The sequence below is a fragment of the Westerdykella ornata genome (genome assembly GCF_010094085.1).
Source record: "Westerdykella ornata strain CBS 379.55 unplaced genomic scaffold EI97scaffold_51, whole genome shotgun sequence".
NCBI classification, from domain to species: Eukaryota; Fungi; Ascomycota; class Dothideomycetes; order Pleosporales; family Sporormiaceae; genus Westerdykella; species Westerdykella ornata.
This window is the reverse complement of record NW_022986901.1, coordinates 89790-113150: the sequence shown is the minus strand read 5'-3', so window position 1 is coordinate 113150 and position 23361 is coordinate 89790. Positions and strand designations below refer to the sequence as shown.

Genomic DNA, 23361 nt, shown 5'->3' with positions numbered 1-23361 from the left:
ACAAGCTGGAACCAGTCTTGTATAACCTTAGGATCCTCACAGAGAGCTCTCTTGTAATCATACTTTCGATTGAACTTAATTGTAAGCTCTGGCTGACGTTTGACAAAGGTTGTAGCCCAGTTCTGGCCGACTGGATCTCAGTGCCGTGCAGCCAGCAAGGAATCAGCCATATCTTTGACAGCAGCAAGCTGGGGAGGAAATCCTCGCGTGTCAAGATCAAGGATATGCCGAACAATCACCTCTTCTTCCGTCTTTAGTAGCTTCATTGAGTTGGGTATGCAGTCACATCGAAAGATCGCTCCAGCGTGTCGGTCTCGTAGTGTTGTTCGAGAGATGTTGTAGATCTGTGCAGCGTGCCGTTCAGAGATATTCGCATCTTGCTTAATAGCCTGGATCGCAAGCTGTACATGAGCTTCTTTTGAAGAAGGTAGATTATTGTGTTGTTGAGGCATCACGAATATACCGTAGTTGACAGTACAATTTGGTGGGATCTTGGCATAGTGGACGGCTCGCCCGTGTGGACGGCTCGCCCGTGAGGTACGTTAAAACATGTAGAAAGAAACACTTATGCACGTTGCAGTTAGAAAAGAACATATAGTAGAAACGATTACGCAGCCTTTTATTTCACTTGTTTACTCTCAACAGCAATTGGACATGTATTTGAATTATTAACACCTGTTCAGCAAGGCTTTATATTCAACATGGTTGCAACAGTATATTCAAGATCCTACTTGGCGTCTTACGGGTAAGGGATCGTATGAATCATGAGATGTTTTCAAGAATGCACACGTTGGAGTCATTGGAGCATGTGTGTACTTGAACAGAAACCATATATGTACGGTTGATTGGCCGAGGCCGTTAGTTCATGAATCCATCCCTAAACATTACCTGGTACCCTCTCGCAATTGGCAACACTTTCCATAATCGAAAGCGCCGCCGTCTCCAAATGCTCCAACAGCCCACCAAGCGCCCTCAACCTCGAAGCTGCCGGCACTATGCTGCTCAATTGTATATCCTCGATTTCCAACCCAGTCGTACAGGGTGACATCGTTCGGTAGATGACAACGGCAAACCAGCTGAAGTGCTTGTCGAGTTTTGAATCTCGTGGACGCTCTGCGAAGCCGTCATCGTGGGCGTATAGGCAAACGAAGTGATCTTTGTATTGTGGCCAGAGGATGCGGCTAAGGCGCTCGATTTCTTGGATGAGGTTCTGCTCTTGGGGAGTTATGAATTCGATCTTGGATTCGCTCATGGCGTTCTTCGTGGGAATGCGATCGAGGCTGGATTCATCGCTGTGGATAAAGCATCCAGCGGAGCAGGGACAAAATCTGCTTAAATGCAGAAACCGTCGTTTGCTCTAAGCCAACTGCTACATCATATGGCATGAGCTTCTGACAATGGTGACGGAGTCATCCGTGATGAAAGTCAATGAAATTAAGAGACAGAGGGAAGGGGTACGTGACTACTGTCTGTGTGTGGAAACTGGCAACACGGTGTACCACCTTTCATCCACGTCAACCTCCATGACAAGAGGAGAAATCGAGCTCTTGACCAGTCAGGTACATGCTGAGACGCCAGTGACTCTGGACTTGCAACATGAGTAGATACATTTTACATTGGCCCGCTTGGGAATCGTCAAGTATTCCCGTTTGGCTGTCCTCAGCCATGAGCCTATCATCTGCCACCCTACGGGGAAGTTGACCAAGTGTTCCGCTCGCAAATGCCCGACTTCTTACTTGCCGACTTATGCAACGTGAAAACCACAAGCAAGTATGTGTGACTATGGTGGGATCCCAAACGGTACTTTTGGGGTTTCCAACCTGTGCTCGTTCCGTTCAGCGGATCATTGTCATAGAGGTTATCACACTATAGGGATATAAAAACATGACACTTCCTCCACGAACACATCGCTATCGGAAAAAAGACCGTTAACATTTGCTCCTTCCACGTGTTCATCAGAAACCAAGCATGGACTTCACACTATCCTCTCTCACAGACGACATGGCAACATACCTAGGCACTCTGACCGAATACATCACCCTGAAATTCATCAAAACCGCCGCCGCAGCGGAATGGCACATAACAGAGGAAAAAGTGCGTTTGACAATCACCTACGACGCGGAAAAGGGGCAGTGGAGTGCCTACCTCTATCATAATGAGTATCCCAATCCTAATCCAGAGCTACCTCCCCTGCTTCCGGATACGTTTGCGCCGTTTGGAGTTGAGGTACGGCCCTGGAGGTAGCTGTGTTTGGTGGAGATTCTTAGGCAGTTGGAGTGTGCGGCTTTTGAGAAGATGAGTGAGTTTTGGCGTTCGCCTGGGGAGGATGGTCAGGGTGATCTGTGAATCGGTCTCAGGGCTGCAAAATTATGCGTTCAGTTGGAAAACTTGTGGCCTTGTTACATGAAAAACGGAGGTGAACGAAATACTAAGCATTCTCGAGAATCGATGTTTCAATTGTGAAGTCTGCTGTATTTGGTTTCTCATAACGGTGATTGCCCACGCGAAATGGGAGAGAATGTACATGATGGTACCTGGAGGCAACGGAGTAGCCTAATTGATACCGTTACTGTCTCCAAAGTTTAAGGTTATACTACCTTTGAATAATTTCTGCAATTATTTCCTCCTACTGGCGCTAGCGCCGTGATACATTCAATACTCAAGATCCTTGGAGCGGTCATAGGCAGACTGAGATTGATCTCAGCCTCTTGAGGAGAGTCTCATTCTGTGGTAACTGTAGTCTTCGCACTTGAACTCCCAAGTACTAGAACCGTGTCTATCATTCGGGATCGTGGCCAAGTACAACGGTACTTTCTATTCTGCCAACTTCCTTGAAAGGAATTTCTGTGCAAACAAAGCAACTATTGAGATCTTGCATTTCGTGATGTGGAAGGTACAACTCCCTTCCGAAGGGGTTGGAACTGGTCCACGGCATGTGACTTGGCAATACATGTGTTGCGCGAGAGGAAGCGTGGCGACTTGGTCACTTGAAAGGAGTATAATCGGCTTGTACCTTGTCATTCGACGGGACTTTTGATTGGGTGTCTCGGACGCTTTGCTTCTGGAGCGCGTGTCCAGCCAAAGCACAATCAACACAGGAGCATATAAATACCCTTGCAAGAGAGCAACAACAGATTTCTAGATAATTCTTCAACACTGTCCGATCCAGTCTTACCTGGATCCTTTTCAGATCCATTACTGCTCATCCATGGCCTCTCGCTCAGAAGAATTCCACACAATCAAACTCATCGAATGAGCCGCGCACATCCTCAATCTAGCCACTGACGAGCAAGACATATACTGTATCCTTTCTGCAGTAGATACTCTAGATTCTGTCCGGTACGTGGCGCATGTCATGTCTATATGAGCGACACCAGCTACGACCCAACAGGATCCAAACCAACCCTGGGAAACGTCTTCTTTGAGCCCCATTTTTATGGCGCCGACGAGACGAGGTGTTCTTGATGGGCTGCTGGAGCATATGGAACAACGAGTCAGTTCGGTCCACAGACATCCAGGTTTGATTCAAAATGACGCAACTCCAACTCAGAATGGGGCAACTCCGTCAGTTGCTTCTCCGGATGGTGGCCCGAACTAGGCCTGTGCCGACAGATATTGCGCTCGTCTTGGAATATTGGACGGCGTGTTCCGCCTCATTCTGCTCATGATGTATGTACTGTGCTGACCGCGTGGGACAATCTTCATCCCGGGTTTACGTTCAAGTTTGTCTGTCTTCTGTATCGATAGATTTTTATCGTAGCTCGACAATTGAATCAGAACGAGGAGGCGTTACACTCCCGCTATTCTGTATATGACTCACAGTCACTCAGTTGCAAAGACCACGAGCCAGGAGAGAACCAAATTGTTTTCGGATACCGAGATATAGTACACTGTCGATACCTTCCCATGCAGAAGAGCATTTAAAGCAGTCCGCAAGCAAAGCAAATACTTTTAATCGTGTATGGATACACGCAGCCGGTCGAGAGCAGAAGCAAGAGTGGAAAGCAAAGCAAGAGTGGAAAACAAAGCAAGAGTGGAAAGCAAAGCAAGAGTGGAAAGCAAAGCAAGAGTGGAAAGCAAAGCAAGAGCGGAAAGCAAAGCAAGAGTGGAAAGCAAAGGAAGAGTAGAAAGCAAGAAGCAGAAAGCAAAAGACAAAGACCACCACATCCTCCACTCTCCATCCCGTAATCCCAAGCATTCCCGTCCCCACGGCCCCGCATTTAAAACCAAACCCTTGTCAAACCCTTATCAACGTCGGCTATCATACTCATGTGGCTGTGCCATGAATTCCCTGCCAGTATCCAATGTACTGCAAGTGTAGTGAGTCCGTGTTTGACCGTTCTCTGATTTCCATCATCATCCTGCCGATATCCAATGTATCACAGGAGGTATTTTCGTCTCCAGGGTCACTGAGGGTGTGCTCGCCATCCAGTGTGGCGGCATCGTCGCTCCCTTTGGCATCCAGTGTACCGCGGGTGAGTCTTTGTTCTCGTGCTCGCCATCCAGTATGGCAGCATCGTCGCTCCCTGCCGTATCCAGTGTACCACAGGTGAGATCTCTGTTATCGTGTTCGTCATCCAATGTGACGGCATCGTCGCTCCATCCGGTATCCAATGTACCGAGGGCGAGTCATTCTTTTTGTGCTCACCATCCAATGTGGCAGCATCGTGCTCCATCCGGCATTCAATATACCGGGGGCCAGGTCGTTATTCTGAGAGGGTATCATGGAATTGGGAAAGAGAGTGATGAGGATGGTGATTCGCTTGTGTCATAGGAGCGAGAGAAAAGTGTGCTGATGATATCGTGAAACTGGTTCCGCCTCCGAGAATATGAGCGCCCTACTGCGATGGAGTGAGCATCCAATGTGCATCATCTCCGGGACACTCTTAGGTAGCCATGGCATCCATGCCCGGAAATGGCTCCTGAAAAGGTGGATCGGATTACCTCGGATTAGAGGGCCGTTTTGAAGGGCTCATGGAAGCCTTGCTCATCTCGTGGACATTGAGATTCGGATGGGTCTGGCGGACATTCCTGGTGCTTCGCCTGGGAGTGGCGGAAGCAGCATTGGCGTTCTTGCTTCCACGGGTCCGGCGTACGTTGCTGAGCGAAGCCTGGGTATCAGCAGCCTCTTGCAGCTCATGGGGGTTGGGGACAGTGGTACGCGGAGCCGGGGTTGCGAACGTGGAGGGCTGAGTGTTGGTCACGGACTGTTCAGGCCGGGAGGTGTAGGGCGCCTTCGTCGGCGACCTGACGCCGGATGTTGCCTCCAGATAGGGTATGCTTGACAGATCCAGCTTGGTGTTCGGGCGGGCCCCAACTGCGGTCGGCGGGACAGCGTCCTCTTTCACTGGTATCTTGCGGGCGTCGGGCGTCCGAGCAGGAGCTAAGCCGAAACGGTATTTGAACTGGGAAAGCAAGGTCTTGCGGCGCTGGGTGGGTGTATCATCGTCGGTGGGGAGACTGTCGGTGTTGCCCACCGTTTGAAGGCGATTACTGTCAACCAGGAGGCATTTCTTTTTCATCTCCGCGGTCTGTCTGGCATCCTTCTCCCCTTGATGATGTCCCAGATCAGTCTTTCCCTCCGCTTGTCGCCCAAGGTCCTCCTGACCAACTGCTGCCTCTGTCTCATGCTCCTCTTGCACTGACGCTCCCAGACCAACCCCAGGCTCAACTCCCGTTCCAACAGCGCCCACAGCGCCCTGGGTCTCAATGGTCTCTCCATCCTTCTCCTGCTCCGCTTCCTCCTGTTCAACTTCCTCCCGCTCAGGGGCGTTCTGGTCGTCCTCTTCATCCCTTCTCAAGGGGCTTTCTGGCTGCGGACGGGAAGATGCGCTTTCGTATTGGGACTCCGCCTCGGATGAGTACTCCGGATTGTAGGGGGCGGTCATGGACGCCACGAATCGCGTATCAATCTGACGGTCCTTCATGTACGAAAGGCCGTTCCCGTCGCCAGTACTGGAAGCAAAGGTGGTCGAGGTACTTTGGCCCACCCCCTTCGGATGCCCAACAGTTTCTTCAACATTGTCACCCCGGTCGACAACAGCCTTGCCCTTGCCCTTCGCTGACACCGGATTGGGCCGAATCTTCTTGCGCGCATGGGTAGAACCCTCAACGTGGTCACGATCTTGGTTATCCGTCCTCTTCCGCTTGTTCGTGGGGGAAAGACGGGCCTTCTTCAGGCGGAAAGTTCGGAGGCGCTCATGATCCTCCTCGACATCAGCGAACTGCCTCTTACGGCTGCTCTCAGCTTGCACGGCTTGCACGGCTTGCACGATCGGAGTACCGTTGGAAGTATCGTTTGGCACGAAAGTCGGATTAACACCCTGCGAGACCTCGCCAACAACCCGGTCGATGTAGTTCTGGTTAGGAGGCCCAGCAGAAGGCCCAGCAGAAGGCCCAGCGGAAGGCTCGTCTGAGCGCTCTTCCGCTCCCCTCGAGTTCGCCCTCCGGACCTGGTTCTTCCTTGCTCTCCTCTGCGAATTCAAGGCATTCTGATTAGCCCTCCTCAAGTGAGCCCGAAGAGTGGCGTCGTCCGCGGCCATCTCTCTCAAAGCGTCCACCATGAACTGGGCCTCTGCCTCGACTTCTTCTGCGCTTACCCCAGCGGGTAGAGGGGGCAGTCGGCGATTCCTCAGGAGAGTGGTGACGGATCCCGAGAGGTAGGCTCCGAGGAAACCTGCCCTAATCACGACCACCCAGTACTCGGACGGCAGCTGGTAGTCGGCTGGGAGACGGCGGGTGATGGATTCGACAATATTGTAGAGGTAGGAACCAACACTACGCAGAGGTCCACCGATGGCTGAAATGGTATTGCCAATGGCGGGTGGAAGTCGGGATCCAAAGGAGAATGGGTTGGGAACAGCAGAGTTGAAGGACCCGGTGGCACGCGCGACTCCAGCGACTGTCTTTGTCACGGTCTTGGTGACGGTAGCCTTTGCAGCACCCACGACAGTCTTCGTCGAGGTAGCAAGCGGGGTGCTGGTGGCAGTCTTGGTGATCGTTTTGGTGGCAGTCCTTGTGAGCGGAGTCGTGCTGAATCCGCTACGCATAGCTGCACCAAGCAGTGTTTGTGGGACGCCCCTCACAGTTGGGAGACGGCGCGTGCCGGCAGCCGCACGACGAATCCTGTCAGGCATGAGGAGTGAGGTTGGAAGGATTGAAGAAAGAGGTATATATGAGTGTAAGAAGTGGGTTTGGAAGCGGTGTTAAGTCACAGTGTGTGGTTGGGTCGATCGCGGTGGTTGTGAGTTGTCACGGTTGCGTCGCGAGCGGCTGGTTGAGGAGAGAAAAGTTTGGTGGGCGAACGAAGAATATAACGGGCAGGGAGGCAAGGTGGAAATTTGTGTACGTAAGCGTTGCTATGACGGCAGCCCAATGTTTTGGGAAGGGCACGCGAGTTGTGGGCTTTCACTATTGTTTGTTTCTGTTGTTATTGTGGAGCGGTAGTGAAAGACCGAAGTGTCAAATTTGCTCCCCACGAGGTGACACCGCGGAGATTGGCAGCGGAATATCAGTATCAGCGGCATACAGACGTCTACGGGACTTGTTTAATCGGAAAAGTTCCATAAAACTGTTCTAATGGCTGTGAATGTACTGTCATTGGGTTGATAGGTCTCGGCGATACTGAGCACTTAGAATAGAATGGGCAAAATAATCGCCATGACCTTCAATTGAGGGAAACCGTATGCACAATGGCCCAATATAGAGGTGCCGTCCTACGGTCTCATTACTGCGATAATCTAACCATGTGGTCTGCTTCTGTGGTATCTCAAGAGTCCTGGGAGCGGACCGCCCATCGCGAGGCAATACAAACACCTCACACATCCCGCCGATTCCCGGTCGAAACCAGAGTGAGCACACCGGCAATATCTTCTACTCTCCCCCAAGGTCTCATATGCAGCCTCTCCATAGCATTTGACACATTGTCAGTCTGGCCGACCAGCGACATCAACCCACATATACGTCTCAGGTTCTGTGTGTTCAGTGACTATACTTAGAACTTGTTCTCCAACTGAAAACCGTAGCCGGCCTTGACGGGGAACATAATCTTTTCTGAATCTCTACCGCCCGTATAATGTTCACTATCGCCCTAAGCATTGGGAGGGGAAGCGGAAGCGTCATCGTCTGCATATACATCGTTGTGGTTATTCGAAAACATCGGCGTGTAACCACCGTCACCGGAATCCACGCCGTCTTCAAAGGCTTCAATAGACCAACGCTTTGCTATATCGTCCGAAATCGCCGCCTCATCTGCGTGATCTTAGGTTGTATTGTCTGGGCTCCTCCTCCGCGTGCTTTGGATAGCCTCCGGGAACTTTCAAACGTGCAGGATTCGACTCAGAAAACGTCAAGACATCCGCAGAGCTGCCAGAGTTTTCCTCGCCGCCATCACCGGATGCCGACGAAGACGGGGAGACCACATATTGGTATGGTATGCGTAGTACATGGTCAGCGCCAGCCAGCTCGTCCCCTGACGGGAAGGCAGTCATAGTCTCATCGTATTCTTCAGGCCATGGCGGGCTATCCCTCCGCCTACGCGTCTTACGTAGCTTTCCTTCTCAGGCTTGTCTTTCTCAACATTGATTCCAACGTTCGGCGGCTCTTGGGTTATCAGCAAGACCTGGCGCGACTCCTGTCCCTCCAACTAAATATTTGGTAAAGTCCGGAAATCTGCTGACACCTACCGGTGAACCTTCCCAGTCATCAACCGCTTTCTCCTCGTGAAGCCAAATCATTCCCGCCTGCTCCATACCACCGTCTCCTCCGCTCTTCCTCAAACCCATCAGTCCCAATCCCAGCATCCCTGGTCCTCACCACATCAGTCCTCACCTTCTCTACCTCACCCTCCACCTTACCCCTATCATAACAATCCCTCTCGCCGCCCTCCATCGAAAACTCGCACCGAATCCCCCTCTTTCTCAAATTCCGCTTATACCATCCCCTCTTCAAGCCCTTCATAACGGTCTCACCCTCCTTCCTCAGAACCAAATGCCGCTCAACCAGCATCTCCACTTCGGCCTCCACGATGCGCTCCCACAATCGCGTCGGTTGCGTCCATAACGCTTCGTACTCAGGGTGGGACTCTAAGATACGCAAGACATGGAAGACGGCGAGCTGGGTTTTGGATGAGTGGGATGATTGCAGTTGCCATAGGTGGTGAAATGTGGCGCGTGCGAGGAACGCGGGTAGATGGTGGGTTAGGAGGTGGGAGCAGAAGGGGACATAGGGGTTCAGGCACGATGGGAAAGAAGAGGAGTCCTTAGGAGAAAGGAGCCACTGGGTTAAGGCTTCTGCAAGGTTCGAAGAGTGAGGTCGGGGGTGGCGCTGAGGCCATAGTTGTATGGGCGGAGCGGTTGTGCTGCTGGTTCAAGTTATAAGCAGTGTAAGGAGGGCCATATGCGCGGCTGTCAAACAGAACCTTACAGTGAGCGCATAGATTTGCAATCTGGGGGTCCGGAAGTTGTGAATTACTCTGACGTGCTCTAGGGTACTGGCTATGCTCTATGCGAAACATGAAAGAAACAGACAATGAACATGGTCGTCAAGCCAATGACGGTGTATACCTGTGCTGGGAAGTCGTCGAACAAAGAATGCCAAATGCGGGGACGGACACCCTATGAGGCAGTCCTGTGCTCCCGCTCCTCAGCCTCTTTCGCCCGTTTCGACCTTCGCATGCGTTCTTCTGCGGCTCGAGCTAGTATGTCGCGCCTGCTCAGGTTCCCAGCGGAGACCGCACCTCCAGCACTACTAATGACACCCGCATCACTCCCGCCACCACCCAAGACAAACTCCCCTCCCGTCCAGCCCCCATGATCATACACATCTTCCTCTGGGCCTGGGGCATACTCTTCGTTCCCAACGCTCCGCCCTCCAGCTGTCCAATCATCTCTCATAACCTCCTTTTCAATCTGCGTACACAGATTCCAAAAGTTGCGGTCATGCGGACCCCAGACATTATGCGCTAACTCGTGACACAGCGTCTTTCGTATCGTCTTGTAGTTCCGATACCCGTCATATGCATCGGTTCTTAACCGCAGCTCGATAACTTCCCCCTTGTTCCTATTTAATCCAAGAGTTCGTGACTCATGCGTTGTATGCATCGCCGGATCCATCTCCGTCAACAGAGGAACGCTGAACTTGTGCTTCCGCATCGCGGCCTTGATTCCGGGGTCATCGCGAAGCCGTTCGAGGAAGCGGAGCGATCGCTCAGGATTCGGGAGGTATGGTAGCGGACGGAGAGTGTGGAATGTATATTGCGCCTCGTCTTGCACCTTCTTCCAGTCCCGCGTTCGAGCTGGAGTGGCGGCTTTCACGGGACCTGTTCTGCGAGGTGCTACGGCGGCGGATATACTGGCGCTCAAGGAGGAGACCTCCTCAGTGGTACTTCCGAGAAGCGTGATCTTCTTTGAGGCGAGTGAGGAGACGGGTATGGTCGCATCCTTGAACGGCGGCTTCTGGAGGCCGAGTTTCGCGATGAGGAACTTTTGATTCGGAGGTGGTATTGAGAGCTCGGTAGCTACTTTGTCTGAGAGATCTTGCAGGGTGGCATCTCGGTGTAATGACAGTGTTACTGGCTTTCCGTGATGGGTGAGTGTTAGCTGGATATCGCTGGATGTTGCTTCTGTTGCTTCGTGCATCGCTACGTCATTCTGGGGGCTGTTCTCCGTAGTCATTTCGCGGAACTTCTGTAGCAGGACAGTTAATGTCGAATAGAGCTTGGTATGAGGTTAGTGAAGGAATCAAAGTCGACCTCAGCCAATCTGGCCCTGATGAAATACTCTCTCATGACGTGAGGTTGGATTTCTGAAGGCTTCCACCGAACGCCTCATCGGTGGATTTGTAATCCCTGTCCGATCGATAGCACGTGATCATCCCTGCGCCACTCCAGGGCTGGTTCAGTCTTCCAGATCGGGGTCAGCAATCTGGGGTAAACTTAATAGTTGTCAAATACTATTACGGCCGTTCCTCCAAAACGATTTGCATGTTTTAATCTTGCGACTGCAACTTTTAGACCGCGGAACCGAAGAGTCTCCAAAAGTCGCTCCACCGCTAAGTAGATCCAAGTACACCCAACGCCACCCCTCAAAGCACTTCTACCCTTACAATGCGGGATATCACCAATTCTATCGGAGGATACGACATCCAGAGCCCTACGCCGATACATCCATTGCCTCAGTGCCATTAACAGCAAACGAAACCTCCCCTGCGTCGCCAATGAGTCTCTTCTCGGACTCTGTCACGAACTGCACAGGGTAAGCACACGCTTAATCTTCTAGGAGGGTTCGAAAACTTACCTTTACGCTTCTCGTGGGATCGAAGAAAAGCGCAAAGCTGCGTTGTATGTCTTCGACGCTCACGTTGGGTCCGTTTCTTTGCGCTCGTAGCAGATCAGATGTGGTGATCAGATTACTAGCATATCGCAGACCCGTTTCCCGCCCGATTCGAGTCAGAAGAGCTAGCGCATCGGGAGACATGTCCACTTCCTCTTCTTGTGCCCTTATCGAGAGAATCTGCTGCATCTCCTCCTCCGAATAGGGGTGCGTGCTAACAATGACGACCCGGTCGAGGAAGTCCAGTGGCAGACCGTGCGGTGACCGGTAGTTCGTTCCTCGTATCTGCGTATTGCCTCGATTGCTTGCCATGATAACAATGGGTGCGAGTTCGTCCTCCAGAGCGCGATTGATGAAAGAGAAACACTCCATGTCGAGCATGTGCACCTCGTCAATGAAGAGAACTCCAGGCACGACCTCCGCCTTCCCTTCCTCCTTCCATTCAGCCACTTTCGTGTTGATCTGGTCCCGTACCTCGCTTCGGATTTCTCCTGTGTCGCCGGAGAAGAGTGCCAGGAAGCCTTGCGTACGGGAGTTGATTACGTCGATTTCGTGTAAACTGACGGTATGGACAACCTCGCGCCGCTGTTGTAGCTCTCCTTCGGGACATTGCACGAATTTCGTATCTATGCCCATCGCATCGTAATCCCTCGCCCTCGTAAATGATCGTCCGAGCTTGGTAATCTTCCCTGAAGCTTTGTCGATAGAGATAATATCGCCAGCTAACACCTTCTCCTTCGTCATCGAGTCGATCATCTTGGTACCCATGTCGTAGATCGTCTCCATGTCGGTGGTCTTTATGGTAAGTTTGCCTTGTTTGTTGCTCTGCGACGTGGCTCAGCATCTCGTTATGCTCCAAAGTCTTCGTTGTATGCTTACCCCCGTCACACTGCGATCTATCTGAATTTCCACCACCTCGCCTTCTATTACTTCGCTTTCCTCCGTAATCCGCACGCCGATGGACTTGCGAAACGCTTGTGTGAGGGCCTCCGTCTTGGACAACTCGAGTGAGAATATCTCGGATGACGAGAGCATTGTGAAAGGAACGTCTGAGCCTAGCGATTGTGCCATACCCATAGCAATGGCGGTCTTGCCTGTGCTTGGTGGGCCAGCAATCAGGACTGCACGACCTGCGATCTTGCCCTCCTTCGCCATCTGAAGGATCACCGCCGCAGCCTTTCGCGCTTTCTCCTGGCCAACTAGTCCTTGCGAAGCGGGTTTCGGTTCAAGTGTATCTGGTTCGACGCCAAGGCCGCGAATGTGAGAATGTGCCGCAATGAGGTTGAGCCCTCGGAGCTCCTTGCTCTCCGCAACGGTAGTGATTGGCTACATGATTAGCAAATGAACTGTTCACCTCTGAGCGTTTCACATACCACAGCCATTTTGAACAGCGTGACCCACGTCAGATATCCTCAAGAGCGTCAGCGTTAGTACGTTGTTGATGCTGCTTGACTGAAAGATGTCAAGCGTCGGATTAACCTTCTTCCATTGCACGAAGCTCTTGCTTGGCGCGTAGGAAGTTCTGACACCTAAATGGCTCCTGCGCTCGCCACGCGTGACACGAGCCAGTGACGACTTCCCATAGTTTTAGCGCCTTGGTCCGAGCGCCCGTACATAAACGACGCGACCACGAACGCAAGGTCTGTTGTAAACTCTACTGTGCCTCTCAGAGAAAGTTTACGCCTGAAACGGCGTGTGGTATGTCTGGACCACGGGTACCACCTTCTACGTTGACTGCTACACCTGCCAAAGAGAAAGGGAGGGGCAGAAATGCTGCTCTACCCCGTACCGATACGTACGTGTAACCGTTTCGTTTGTTTTACCGCCGTCAGGTTTTCCCGATTAACCATACTTGCTGTACAGCAACACTTCCAAGACCTCCTCTATGCACCCCGACCGTATCGAGCGGTTAGCCCAACCAGATGCGCCCAGAGGGCCTGCCAAGCGGAAGGAGGCACCGTCGTCCCGAGGGAGCAGTCCTCCTCATAAACAGAGACCACCTCCTCGCCCTGAAGACGGAGCGTTGAGGAACTATTCTGCAGAGCAGAGAGGACGATCAGCAACGGAACCAGAGCGTGTGGACCCCCGTCGAGATCCCCGTCGCAATGGGAGAGTTGCTGTTCGTACTCCTGGACCGGAAGCTACTCCGACTACACTGGGCGATGGCTATTTCGGAAATCAGCAGCCGAACGCAGCACAAAGTGCCCCGAAAGTGCCATCAATGGTTGGGACACCTACTACGGAAACCCCACCTACAAGAGGAGTAAAGGAGACTCTACCAAATAAAAGTATAGTTAACGGCTCGTCTGCGAGCGGTGCACTACAACCAAGGCTTCTAAAAGACCGAGATGGGCAGTCCTCGTCAGACCCAATAGCGCGTCTCCGAGAGCACAAGGACAGAGCTGCGCTTCGCGCACGAGAGGAGAGACTGAAGGTCGAAGATCTGCTTCGCCTGCGAGAGGAATACGAGAGATACAAGTCAGCAACGGACGACCAGATCAAGAAGTTTCTTGACATGGTTAATCGGCAAGTCGAAGACTCCAACAAGCGAGAAACTCAAATCAGCAAGGAGCGAGAGTCGTGGCTCCAAGAAATGCGCAAGGAGAAGGATGAATGGCGCGAGCAAGTGAGAAAGGAGAGAGATGCGTGGCGCAAGCAGCAAGAGGAGATGTCTCAGAAGCAGAAAGGGCCAGGCGCCGCAGCTACAGATCAACTCCAGAAAAGGTTCAATGACCTCAAGTCTGACGTTGGCAATCTGAGGAAAGATTGTCAAACCCTTCAGACAAAACATCAAGCCTTGGCCGAGCAGCGAGATACGCTCCTTAAGGAATACGGCGCCCTTCTCAAGCAGGAAATCGGTGCTCATATCAAGATCGAGAAATTCGATGCGGTCAAAAACGATGTTGCAGATTTAAAAGCTGATATGAGATCCCTACAAGACGCCCAGGGCAAAACCAGGGACTCATTAGAGGCTTTGCGCATGGAAACTACCGAGATCAAGAGTGCTACCGGCCGACAACTTAAGGAATTGGCCAGCACTCAGGAGAAGGTAGTAAGGAGACTGGACAAGCTCGAAAACGCTCCGAGGAATCCCGAACCTATCAAAAACGACACTGCTGAACTAAAGCCTGTTGTTGAGAAGCTTGATGAGAGATTGGCTGCGATTGAACAAGACGTGAGCAGACTCAAAGACGATGATGGGCACGATATCCTGGATTCTGTCATCAAACTCTGCGCGCCATTTGAATCGGCTATCAAAGAGCTGCAGAACCGCCCATCACTTCGGACGGAAACCGAGATAGCACAGTTTCGCGAACAAGTTGCGGACAACATCATGTCCAGGCTGTATCAGTCGCCCGAACTACAGGCCAAAATCGTCGAAATTGTTCGCGCCAATCAGGCAAATCTTCTCCACCAAGCTCTTGCGGAGCAACGTGAGGGACTTCGCACTCAAGTTTGTGAGGAGGTCGGTACAGACTTACAGGGCCGCATCCAGAAAGAGATTACGGCTCAGTCTGGGAAATTCCAGGCAGACCTTTCTCGTAACCTCAGTGAGGAGCGGCAGTTCATGACCGAGCAAGTCCGCACGGCAGTGGTTGCTTGGCTATCCGACAACAAACAGTCCATAACCGAACCTCTTCTCGCTCCAACAAAGACGGCCCTGAAGCACCTGCAGGACAGAATGGATAACATATCCACCAACGAGTTATTCCAGCAGATGGTGCATTTCATGCAGTCGGAATATAATGTCCCCACCATCATCAACAGACTCAACGAGGTACTGGCCTATCAGCAGGTTCTGGAAACTACGACGTTGCCAGTCCTTCAAACCGATGTGGCAGCTGGGAAATCAGCTCTCGACAAGCTCGAAGCGAAAGTCGTGGAACAAGATAAGGCACTCTTGGAGCAAGCTGCCAAGACCGCAGCGCTTTCCGGTGGAGTTGAGGAGCATGCGAAGCAGCTCACCAAGCTGGAGGAAGTAACGAGCGATATGAAGGGTTTCTGCACGCGTGTCCCGTTCGTGGAAGCGCGCATGGCGAGATCCGAACAAATCATTAGGGCGCTGAATGATAACAGCGATCAGCCTCTGGAAGGCATCGACTTTGATCCTTTGGCGGAGACAACGGCCGAGTGAACGACTATGCGAAGGGGATCCCGCCCCGTCGTGATATAGCGGAGTGTTGGCGTTCGAAAGGTTCAACGAGTCTATGACTCTCATAAGCGATGTCTGGATTTGTGGAGGTTTCTCCTCGGTTTGGCGTTCAAGGTTGTTTGGATGGAAGACGGTGTTATGAAGGCGACTCTTCCGGCGGGATTTCTTTTGTCCAAATGGCCTTTCTTCTGAGCATATCATATACCCCTTTCCTTTTAGGGCGCATAGGCCCTCTGCATGTACATCGATGGTACTCATGTTCCAAGCGAAAGGCCACCAAGTGTGTGGTGTACTTTTTGTAGAGGAGGGTAATGAATTACAGGAATTATTCTCCTATATGCGTTTTTCGAGCATTGATGGGACTTTCTTATGGAATGGATTTTGTCCCAAGAGAGTTTAGTATTAGGCCGAAATATCACATCTGCCCCGGGGTCCCCACCAGTTGACTCGTGCCCTGACCCTTGCGTCGATCGGAAGCTCGGACCACCGCTTATTGAAGCTTCGGAAATCTTTTGGAGAGCAGCACTCACCGAGCTTCACGCTCTCTACTTTGCAACTGGACACCGATAGGGGGCATCACGGGCGTTTGGATAGCATACCCCCCAGTTCTATTAACCAGCGGTTCACAAACACGCAAAGAACACAAGAGCAGGGAGACCCATCCCGCTTCACCCATGGCACCACCACCTCCTCCATCCACGACCTCAATAGCAAACGCAAAACCAAAAGCAAACGCAAACGCAATCACACCTTCAAAACCCTCCTCCACTGCTCCTCCTCCCAATCCCAATCCCAATCCCAATCCCAACCCAGAAAGCACGACCGCGCCCTCCGATCTCTCCACCGAACAACCACCAGCACCAAGCAAGAAGCGCAAACGCAAAGCCACCCTCGCGCAAAAACCGCACATATGCCACAGCACCACGTTCCGGCACCCGCGCTGGTCGTATATGCACCTCGAGCTCGTGACGCCGGGCACGGCTGCCGCTGTTCGGAGTAGGTGTACCTCCGACCTCGTCAAGCAAGGAGACCAGTCTGAGGGTGAACGAACCCAAGGACACGAACAAGAAACCCCAGACACAGACACAGACACAGCCATGCCCGACCTCCCCCAACCCCCCACCTCCACCTCCCCTCCCCACCAACCATCCCACCACCCCCCCTCCCTCTCACCCCTAACAACACTCACCCTCCTCACCCCGCCACTAACCACGCACCTGGGCCTCCTGGGCTCCGCAATCCCGCTCGACATACTGCACACGCGAGGCCGGCACGTCTGGGTGCGGATCCCGCGGCAGGATGCGGGGGCGATGCAGGCCGCGTTGGCCGGGTGGATGGGTTGGTGCGGGGAGGATTTGGTTCCTGGGGAGAATAATGGGAATGGGAATGGGAATGGGAATGGAGGGGGAAGAGTGAGGTATGCGTGGCGGGTGCGAGGGGTGGGCGGGACGATTGTTGGTGTTGGCGTCGGGGATGGGGAGGCGGATGGGAGTGATTTATTTGGGATATGAAGAGAGATATCGATATCTCTACATGATTCATGCTGGCACGCATCACCCCGAAGAGCTCGGCCGCTTTCCCGAATAAACTTGAAATCGCTAAAGTAACTGCATTACTATCACTGCGCGGCGAAAGCAGAGAACGACACTACCCCTTCTTACAATCCTCTGCCCCCCATCCCTTCCCTGATCCATCCAGTTCGACGTCTTACTCCTCCTCCGCCTACGACTTGAAAATCCTCTCCAACCGCTCCAGCAACAAATCCGCATGATGCCTCTGAAACACCAGCATCGGCCTCAACCGCACCGCCCTCTCCCCACTCCCGCCAATATTCACCCCCTCGCCCTTCGCCCGCTTCAACACCTCGTCCCTCCGCGGACTATCCCACGCAATAAACGTGCCCTGCCCCTTCCCCCTCAAATTCCGAATCTCATCCGGATACCGTTCCGCCAGCCTCGCCAGCCCGTCGTACAGGTACGCGCCCGTCTCGGCGGTATTCCTCACGAGGTCCAAACGCTCAATCTCCTGGATAATGGCGCGGAACAGGATCGCGCGCGACGGATCGCCCATCCACGTGTTGAACTGGCGGTACGGCTTATTCGGCCGGAGTTCCGTGTTCCCGTAGTAGTACCCGGCCGTCTGCGCCTTCTTGGAAAACGTCACCATATCCGGCGGCGTCTCGAGGCCCCAGTGCTCGTGCGCCCAGAACTTGCCCGTCGCGCCGACGCCCGTCTGCACCTCGTCGACGATGAAGAGGATGTTGTGTTTCTTGGTCAGCTCGCGGAGGCCGCGGAAGAAGTTGGGCGAGGCGTGGTTGTCGCCGCCTTCGGATTGGATGGGTTCGACGACGACGGCGGCCGGCGGGTGGTGCCATTCCTTGATGAGGCGCTCCGTTTCCGCTAGGCAGCGCTGTTCCTCGGCCGCGTTTTCCGAGGCGTACTGGTCGAGTGGGTACTTGCACTGGGGGAAGGGGGCGCGCGGCCAGTCGAAGGCGGGGATGTCGAGTTTGTGGATGGGCTTGGAGCGGGTGGTGGAGAGGGAGCCGAAGAGGCGGCCGTGGAAGGCCGAGCTGAAGGAGAGAATGGAGAGGGGCGGGGCGCCGGGGGCTTGGTTGATCATGGACGAGTTGATCTCGTCTTGGGTAAAATCGACGTCGCGGCCACCTCGCTCTTGTTGACGCTTCCACATGAATGCCGCCTTGTATGCGAGTTCGTTCGCATCGGAGCCAGTTGTGCCTGTGAAGACCTGGTTGAGCCCCTTGGGAGCGACCTTCAGAATGCCCGTCTCGAGGATGTCGGCCCAGTCGTGCTGAGGGAAGTTACCCAGTGCAGGACGATTGATGATTGCGGAAACCATCTGAGGCGACGTCGCTGCTTTCCTCAGTGCCGGATTGTTGTACCCGACGGGGATAGATGCAATCTGAGCATACACATCGAGCAGCACATTGCCATCCGGATCCGCGACACTGGGAAGTCCGTCAGTCAGTTATCATTGCCTCCTCCAGAAGAACCTTCGTTCTTCATCAAAAAGCTCCAAACTTACTAGTTCCCCAAGCTCTTGGTGTAATCCACCATCATGTTCAACGCCCTCGTATCAAACACCTTGTTCAACTTCTCGATTGCCCTTTTGCTTTCCGGCCCGGGAATCTCAGTCTTCACGATTGGCTCCTTCGGCTCGTCGGGGAAATATGGCTGTGTTGCAGAAGCATAGTGTCGTCGCCATGCCGTTCCTACTGTATGCCTGGCAATGGCGCGGCCGGCACCGCCGCGAGCAGCGCAGAGGCGGAAGGCCATTGGAGAGGGTCAGAAAGGCAGAACGGAGAGAAAGAGTGAGAAAGGAGAGGAAGGCTTGAGTCCACTGAGAAGCGGGCGGATACGACGCTTTAAACTCTTTTCTAAGTGGTGTGAGGTGAGTTGCTATTGACAAATGACGTTGGGCTATCACAGCTTCCCTCGGCGGGGTTGCAGCCGTCACTAGCCGCATTGAGCTTGAGCACAGTACACGCCGTAGACGCCCGTCTCCACTCATACTTCCCCGCACAACAGTTTGGAGAGCAGCACTCAAGGAGGGACATAATGTCAATCCGTGCCACAAGATCGATTACTATACAGATAAAGGACACCCTTGCCAATACCTTGAAACCTTTTCATTCCCGAATGCATTATATATGCAAGAAGGTAGTGCATAGACCGAGTTCCTGAATGTCTGGCCCACGTCTGCAGCCACCGAGATATAACCCTAGAAATCCCAAACTCCAGTTCCAATTCAGCAGATTCAGATACTGCTGCCAAGAGAAAAGAGAAATGCAAGACCAGACGGACGCTTTATTGTTAGACAAATGTGGAATGGAAGTGCAAGTATACACCGGCTTTCCAAAACGAAAGAATATGAATATGCCGACCGATCCCTCCTTTACGCTCACGTCGTAGTTAGGCCCCACCGCCTTCTACAGAGACCTCTCTTGAACCGCGGACAGATTGTTCTGTCGCAGCATCGTCGTTGCTCTCATGCTTACAAGATCCATTGGTCGTCGTGGGAGGCGTTGCAAGTTGGATTGGACTGGTGGTCCCTTCTGACTTGACGCCCTCCAAGCCAAGATCTTCTAGACTTGCCGCGGCCCCAAGGTCGGGCGCCTGAGGGAGATGCTCGAACGAGGTAGATTCATCGTGATCCACGTCCATAGGCATGTCACTTGCTGGAGGCGGTGGGGGTGGAGGTGGCGGCGCTGAGTCGTCATCCGTTCGCGATTTCTTGGGCGACCCGACATCGTCGTCGTCTTCCCGCTTTCGCTTCAGGTCACTCGAAGGGGAGCCGCCTGGTGACGCATTGGGAGACTTTGTGACATCGTCATACGAGACATCCGGAACATCTTGATCGGCATCCGGGCTCTCCTTCGTAACCGGTGTCTTGGGTGTGTCCGACGGGCCGGAGGACTTGTCTTCAGGCTTTCCCTGCGACTTCTTCTGGTGCCTAGCGGCCCTCTCTTTGTCTCGGATGGCCTTTTTCTCTACCGCCTTGTCCATGTAGTCCTTGACGAACTTCTTGACCGTCTTCTCGTGCTTGTGGTCCAGCTTTGCTGTTGGATCTTTCACCTTGCCATGCTTGTAGTCACCACGGACGAGTTTCTGGGCGACCTGCGACACCGTTAGCGATATTGGAAGAACACATGGGGTTCATACATACGTCTTTAGAGAGCCTCTTGAGGTCCTCCTTGTCCAGTTTCTTGCGATAATGTGCGACGACCGACATGACGTGCGGATGTAGCTGTCAAGAGGTCAGGTACGAACGCATACTGTTATAGCAAAGAGGACTTACAGTTCCTTCATACAGCTTTTGCTGCTTCTCTAGTGGGAGGCTCTTCCACTTTTCGCTCTTCGACGGCTTCTCCGACTTTTGTTCGTCAGCCGGTTTCGGTGTACCGGATGCTGACCCGTTGCCATTGGACGAAACGTTCTGGGTGATGCTAGATATGATCTCCTGCAGTTTCTGCTCGTTTGTCTTCGCCTTGGGAGGAGGCGGAGGTGCCTGAGCAGGCAAGGTCGGCCTGGTCCATTGCGTGACACCAGAACTGTTGTAATAATAGATGGCTCCAGTATCAGCGGACGTTGCTTGAAACCAGCCTGCAGGAAGGGCGTTGAACTGCGGCCGCGGTCGTGGGGGTCGAGGGCCATTGAAAAACGGGCCGTTTCGAACAAATGCACGGGGAGCCGTTGGCGCTCCCGAAGCTGCAGGGCCTTTGGGCGCAGCAGCAAGAACCGGCGACTTGGACCGAGAGCGTGATCGTTCGCGTTTCCTATCGCGACGGTCGAAGTGAGCGTCCCAAAGCGGAGTTGCAGCATTCGGATCCCTCTTCATGCGTGGTATCCTGTATGCCACCTCCAGTTTGCTCCACGCCTCCAGCAACCTCGCTGCTTCACTCTGTACCCGCTCGTCCTCGAACGACTTGAGGCTCTCTATCGTCTCTTCGATCTTGGAATCTTGAATCTTGTTTCGGGTGATTCGAGGGAGTCGATGTAGTATGTCAAGCGCTTGTAGGATGACATTGACATCATCTTTCCAGGCGGTGATGGTAGACTTCAGAATCTCATAGCCGTGGACTCGGATGACTCGATGCGCCACCTTCTCATCGTCTATGCTGCCCTGTAGTCGACTCAGAAGCTTAACCGCAACCCACTTTTCCGTGCATTGCCGCAGTGCAGCCATAACCTTGTTCACACCACTCTCTTCCAAGCTCTTGGGCATGATATCATTGACATATTCTTCATCGTCCTCGGTGGCCTTCTTCTTCCGCGGCTTCTTCGCCACGGCCGTCTCCCAGCTGTAGCTGTCATCAATTCCAAGGGCCTCAATGGTCGCATGGGATAGCTTGGTGGCATTGTCGGTCTGTGTTCTCCCTCCGATGAAGCCTGTGCAGTTGGGTTCCCCACAATAACAGGGCTGTGGGTCGGCACCGTATCGGTCGACGTTGTAGTTGAAGACCAACTCCTCGCCGGCTTTGATTTTCCGCTCGGCAAAAATGCCCATGCGCAGCTTGTCCCCCACCACCCACTTGTCGACATAGCAATTGGGGTTGCAGGAGTGGTTGCAGAAGCGACCGAGGTTCCCTTTCTTTGTCGCGTCGACAAACTCGCCCTTGGTGAGCGACATGAAGTAGAAGTGCTTGATACCTTCCTGATCATACTGAATCATGCGCCGGCGAAAGGTGCGCTCGTCAATGACTTCGCCAATGTACTCGAATATGAAATCGCCTGGTCTCAGATCGGTGTTGGCGCGGAGACCGAAGCCCTTCTTTTCGGTTTTGATGACTGCCACGTCGGCATACTGCCTCCGTTGGAAGCGCTGGTTCTGGCACTTGCGACCGCAGCTGCAATCGCCCACGCACTCCATTTTGGTCGCACGATTGATGCAGTCAGAATCCTCACCGCAGGCATTGTTGGTGTGCGTCTCGGGGTCTATCGATCAAGTCAGCTGTGGCGGCCGGGAGAGTTGGCCTCGGAAGGCGCGTGGCAGACTCACCCCACTCCTCAGAACAATCGCACTCCAGCGCATGGTCCGTAGTACCCAGGGACTTATTCCCATAAGTGCATTCCGGGAGAACGATGAATGTATCTGTCGCGTCTTTGGTGGCATCGGGTAGGTCAAGGTAAAGTGGAGGCGGTTTGAAGATGATTTTCTTAGAGGCTGTGCGGGACAGCTTGGGCGCCTTCCCGGGCTCCATCTTCAAGGTGATGTCGCCGCCGACGGTCTCCTCGCGGTCTTCTGCACTAGGCGAGGAGGTGGTTGAGGGAGAAGATTTGGTTGGCGACTGTGAGGTTGAGTCGGATTTGGGTTGGGCGGGTATGGTGAGCGGTGGAGAGGGGGTGAGCGCGAGCGGGTTTTCGTCGACGTGCTCAACTTTCACCGCACCATCACCGACGCCCGGAAGGGGCGGGCCATCCTCGATCTTCATGTGACGCAGCTCAGGCTCCAGCGGAGCAATCTTCTTTTCAGGGTCGCTGTCCGACATGGCGGCAGGTGAATGGAGCGGGCCTCCGGGTTGTGGTTGTGGGAGGTTCAGGGAGACGAGGCGTTCGAGTGCGAGGGACGCTAAGCGATGAGCCGGTTCCTACAGCGCAGCAACAACCATGCCCGCGCTTTCCCAATGAAAGACGATAACCTCGAGTGTGGAAGAAGGAGCGCAGCGGCTACGGACGCTATGAGAGAAAGCCAGCGTCGCAGATTTCGTGGGTGATTCCGCCTAAGGCCCCAAAACGTCTCCGCAGAGCCAAGGTCGTCTGATCGCGCACTCTCCCAAAAGTACAACACTAGTATCCTACTCTTGACTATATCGCGAAGGCGGGAAAAGAGAATCGAACTGCATGCGAACGCGAGCGCTGTGAGAAGGGAACGGCGGGCATGCGGTGGGCATCCGTTTCGTCGGGGGAGCGGTTGGAGGAGACGCGGGAGAACAATTGAAGGGATTCGTTGCTGGATGGGAGGGTTGTGCTGGCCGAGGGGCGGCGCGTGTGAAAGGGGTTCTCCTTTGGAAGAGCAGAGAGCTGCCGCTGGATGTAATCGACTGCTCAGCTCGGTGAGTACCTTCGCGGTTCGTTTGTCCTTGCGCGAAGGCTCACGGGTGTCGATGAACCTTGGGCGGGTTCCGGCAGCCATCTCGTTTCGGCTCCGGGGGATGGCTTGGCATCTCCGCTGCTCCCACTTGTCTCTGAAGGACGTCCAGAGGAGGGAGTGGATTCTCCGCACAGAATGAAATCGAGTCTATTTGGCGAAGTACGACTGTTTTGACATGAGTTAGCTGTCTTGTCCTTTTGCAGTACTTGGGCGATCGCGACATTGGCTGCTCACAGTAGACATGTGAACTGCATTCTCCCATGTAGATAC

General features: G+C 53.5%; 7 protein-coding genes across 7 annotated transcripts; 2 read left to right on the top strand and 5 right to left on the bottom strand.

The window, feature by feature from the left end:
* Nucleotides 1-4267: 4267 nt before the first annotated feature.
* On the bottom strand, nucleotides 4268-7541 carry EI97DRAFT_504792 (uncharacterized protein; the record flags this gene model as incomplete). The annotated part of the gene is made up of 2 exons (XM_033802849.1): nucleotides 4945-7541; nucleotides 4268-4526 (listed from the first exon to the last, which is right to left on the bottom strand). Exons 1-2 carry the CDS (start codon nucleotides 7134-7136, stop codon nucleotides 4268-4270), a joined length of 2451 nt encoding a protein of 816 aa, XP_033649268.1. The 5' UTR covers nucleotides 7137-7541.
* A 1905-nt stretch (nucleotides 7542-9446) lies between these two features.
* On the bottom strand, nucleotides 9447-10794 carry EI97DRAFT_437596 (WLM-domain-containing protein). The gene has a single exon (XM_033799374.1). The coding sequence runs from the start codon at nucleotides 10671-10673 to the stop codon at nucleotides 9615-9617; it is 1059 nt and encodes a 352-aa protein (XP_033649267.1). The 5' UTR covers nucleotides 10674-10794; the 3' UTR covers nucleotides 9447-9614.
* A 132-nt stretch (nucleotides 10795-10926) lies between these two features.
* EI97DRAFT_427757 (TIP49-domain-containing protein) lies at nucleotides 10927-12789 on the bottom strand. Its single transcript, XM_033797233.1, has 4 exons — nucleotides 12704-12789; nucleotides 12210-12656; nucleotides 11295-12155; nucleotides 10927-11243 (listed from the first exon to the last, which is right to left on the bottom strand). Exons 1-4 carry the CDS (start codon nucleotides 12710-12712, stop codon nucleotides 11151-11153), a joined length of 1410 nt encoding a protein of 469 aa, XP_033649266.1. The 5' UTR covers nucleotides 12713-12789; the 3' UTR covers nucleotides 10927-11150.
* Nucleotides 12790-12972: 183 nt separating this feature from the next.
* On the top strand, nucleotides 12973-15801 carry EI97DRAFT_470992 (uncharacterized protein). The gene is made up of 2 exons (XM_033801805.1): nucleotides 12973-13125; nucleotides 13194-15801. The coding sequence occupies exons 1-2, from the start codon at nucleotides 13031-13033 to the stop codon at nucleotides 15463-15465; spliced, it is 2367 nt and encodes a 788-aa protein (XP_033649265.1). The 5' UTR covers nucleotides 12973-13030; the 3' UTR covers nucleotides 15466-15801.
* Nucleotides 15802-16023: 222 nt separating this feature from the next.
* EI97DRAFT_470991 (uncharacterized protein) lies at nucleotides 16024-16994 on the top strand (the record flags this gene model as incomplete). Its single annotated transcript, XM_033801804.1, has 1 exon — nucleotides 16024-16994. The coding sequence occupies exon 1, from the start codon at nucleotides 16158-16160 to the stop codon at nucleotides 16992-16994; it is 837 nt and encodes a 278-aa protein (XP_033649264.1). The 5' UTR covers nucleotides 16024-16157.
* A 61-nt stretch (nucleotides 16995-17055) lies between these two features.
* Nucleotides 17056-18902, bottom strand: EI97DRAFT_437593 (4-aminobutyrate aminotransferas-like protein). The gene is made up of 2 exons (XM_033799373.1): nucleotides 18526-18902; nucleotides 17056-18448 (listed from the first exon to the last, which is right to left on the bottom strand). The coding sequence occupies exons 1-2, from the start codon at nucleotides 18774-18776 to the stop codon at nucleotides 17206-17208; spliced, it is 1494 nt and encodes a 497-aa protein (XP_033649263.1). The 5' UTR covers nucleotides 18777-18902; the 3' UTR covers nucleotides 17056-17205.
* Nucleotides 18903-19094: 192 nt separating this feature from the next.
* EI97DRAFT_260417 (uncharacterized protein) lies at nucleotides 19095-22767 on the bottom strand. The gene is made up of 4 exons (XM_033794218.1): nucleotides 22000-22767; nucleotides 20299-21935; nucleotides 20167-20247; nucleotides 19095-20117 (listed from the first exon to the last, which is right to left on the bottom strand). The coding sequence occupies exons 1-4, from the start codon at nucleotides 22487-22489 to the stop codon at nucleotides 19413-19415; spliced, it is 2913 nt and encodes a 970-aa protein (XP_033649262.1). The 5' UTR covers nucleotides 22490-22767; the 3' UTR covers nucleotides 19095-19412.
* Between the last annotated feature and the right edge of the window lie 594 nt (nucleotides 22768-23361).

Excerpts from the sequence above, each read along its gene's own strand:
- EI97DRAFT_470992 (XM_033801805.1), top strand. The coding sequence starts at position 13,031 with ATGTCTGGACCACGGGTACCACCTTCTACGTTGACTGCTACACCTGCC. Across the intron at positions 13,126-13,193 it reads GCTCTACCCCGTACCGATAC|CAACACTTCCAAGACCTCCT; the intron begins GTACGTGTAACC and ends CTTGCTGTACAG.
- EI97DRAFT_437596 (XM_033799374.1), bottom strand. The coding sequence starts at position 10,673 with ATGACTACGGAGAACAGCCCCCAGAATGACGTAGCGATGCACGAAGCA.
- EI97DRAFT_437593 (XM_033799373.1), bottom strand. The coding sequence starts at position 18,776 with ATGGCCTTCCGCCTCTGCGCTGCTCGCGGCGGTGCCGGCCGCGCCATT. Across the intron at positions 18,449-18,525 it reads ACCAAGAGCTTGGGGAACTA|TGTCGCGGATCCGGATGGCA; the intron begins GTAAGTTTGGAG and ends CGGACTTCCCAG.
- EI97DRAFT_427757 (XM_033797233.1), bottom strand. Across the intron at positions 12,156-12,209 it reads TAGATCGCAGTGTGACGGGG|AGCAACAAACAAGGCAAACT; the intron begins GTAAGCATACAA and ends GCCACGTCGCAG. Across the intron at positions 11,244-11,294 it reads ATCCCACGAGAAGCGTAAAG|TTCGTGACAGAGTCCGAGAA; the intron begins GTAAGTTTTCGA and ends TACCCTGTGCAG.
- EI97DRAFT_260417 (XM_033794218.1), bottom strand. The coding sequence starts at position 22,489 with ATGTCGGACAGCGACCCTGAAAAGAAGATTGCTCCGCTGGAGCCTGAG. Across the intron at positions 20,248-20,298 it reads AAAAGCTGTATGAAGGAACT|CTACATCCGCACGTCATGTC; the intron begins GTAAGTCCTCTT and ends ACCTCTTGACAG. Across the intron at positions 20,118-20,166 it reads TCAAGAGGCTCTCTAAAGAC|GTCGCCCAGAAACTCGTCCG; the intron begins GTATGTATGAAC and ends ACGGTGTCGCAG.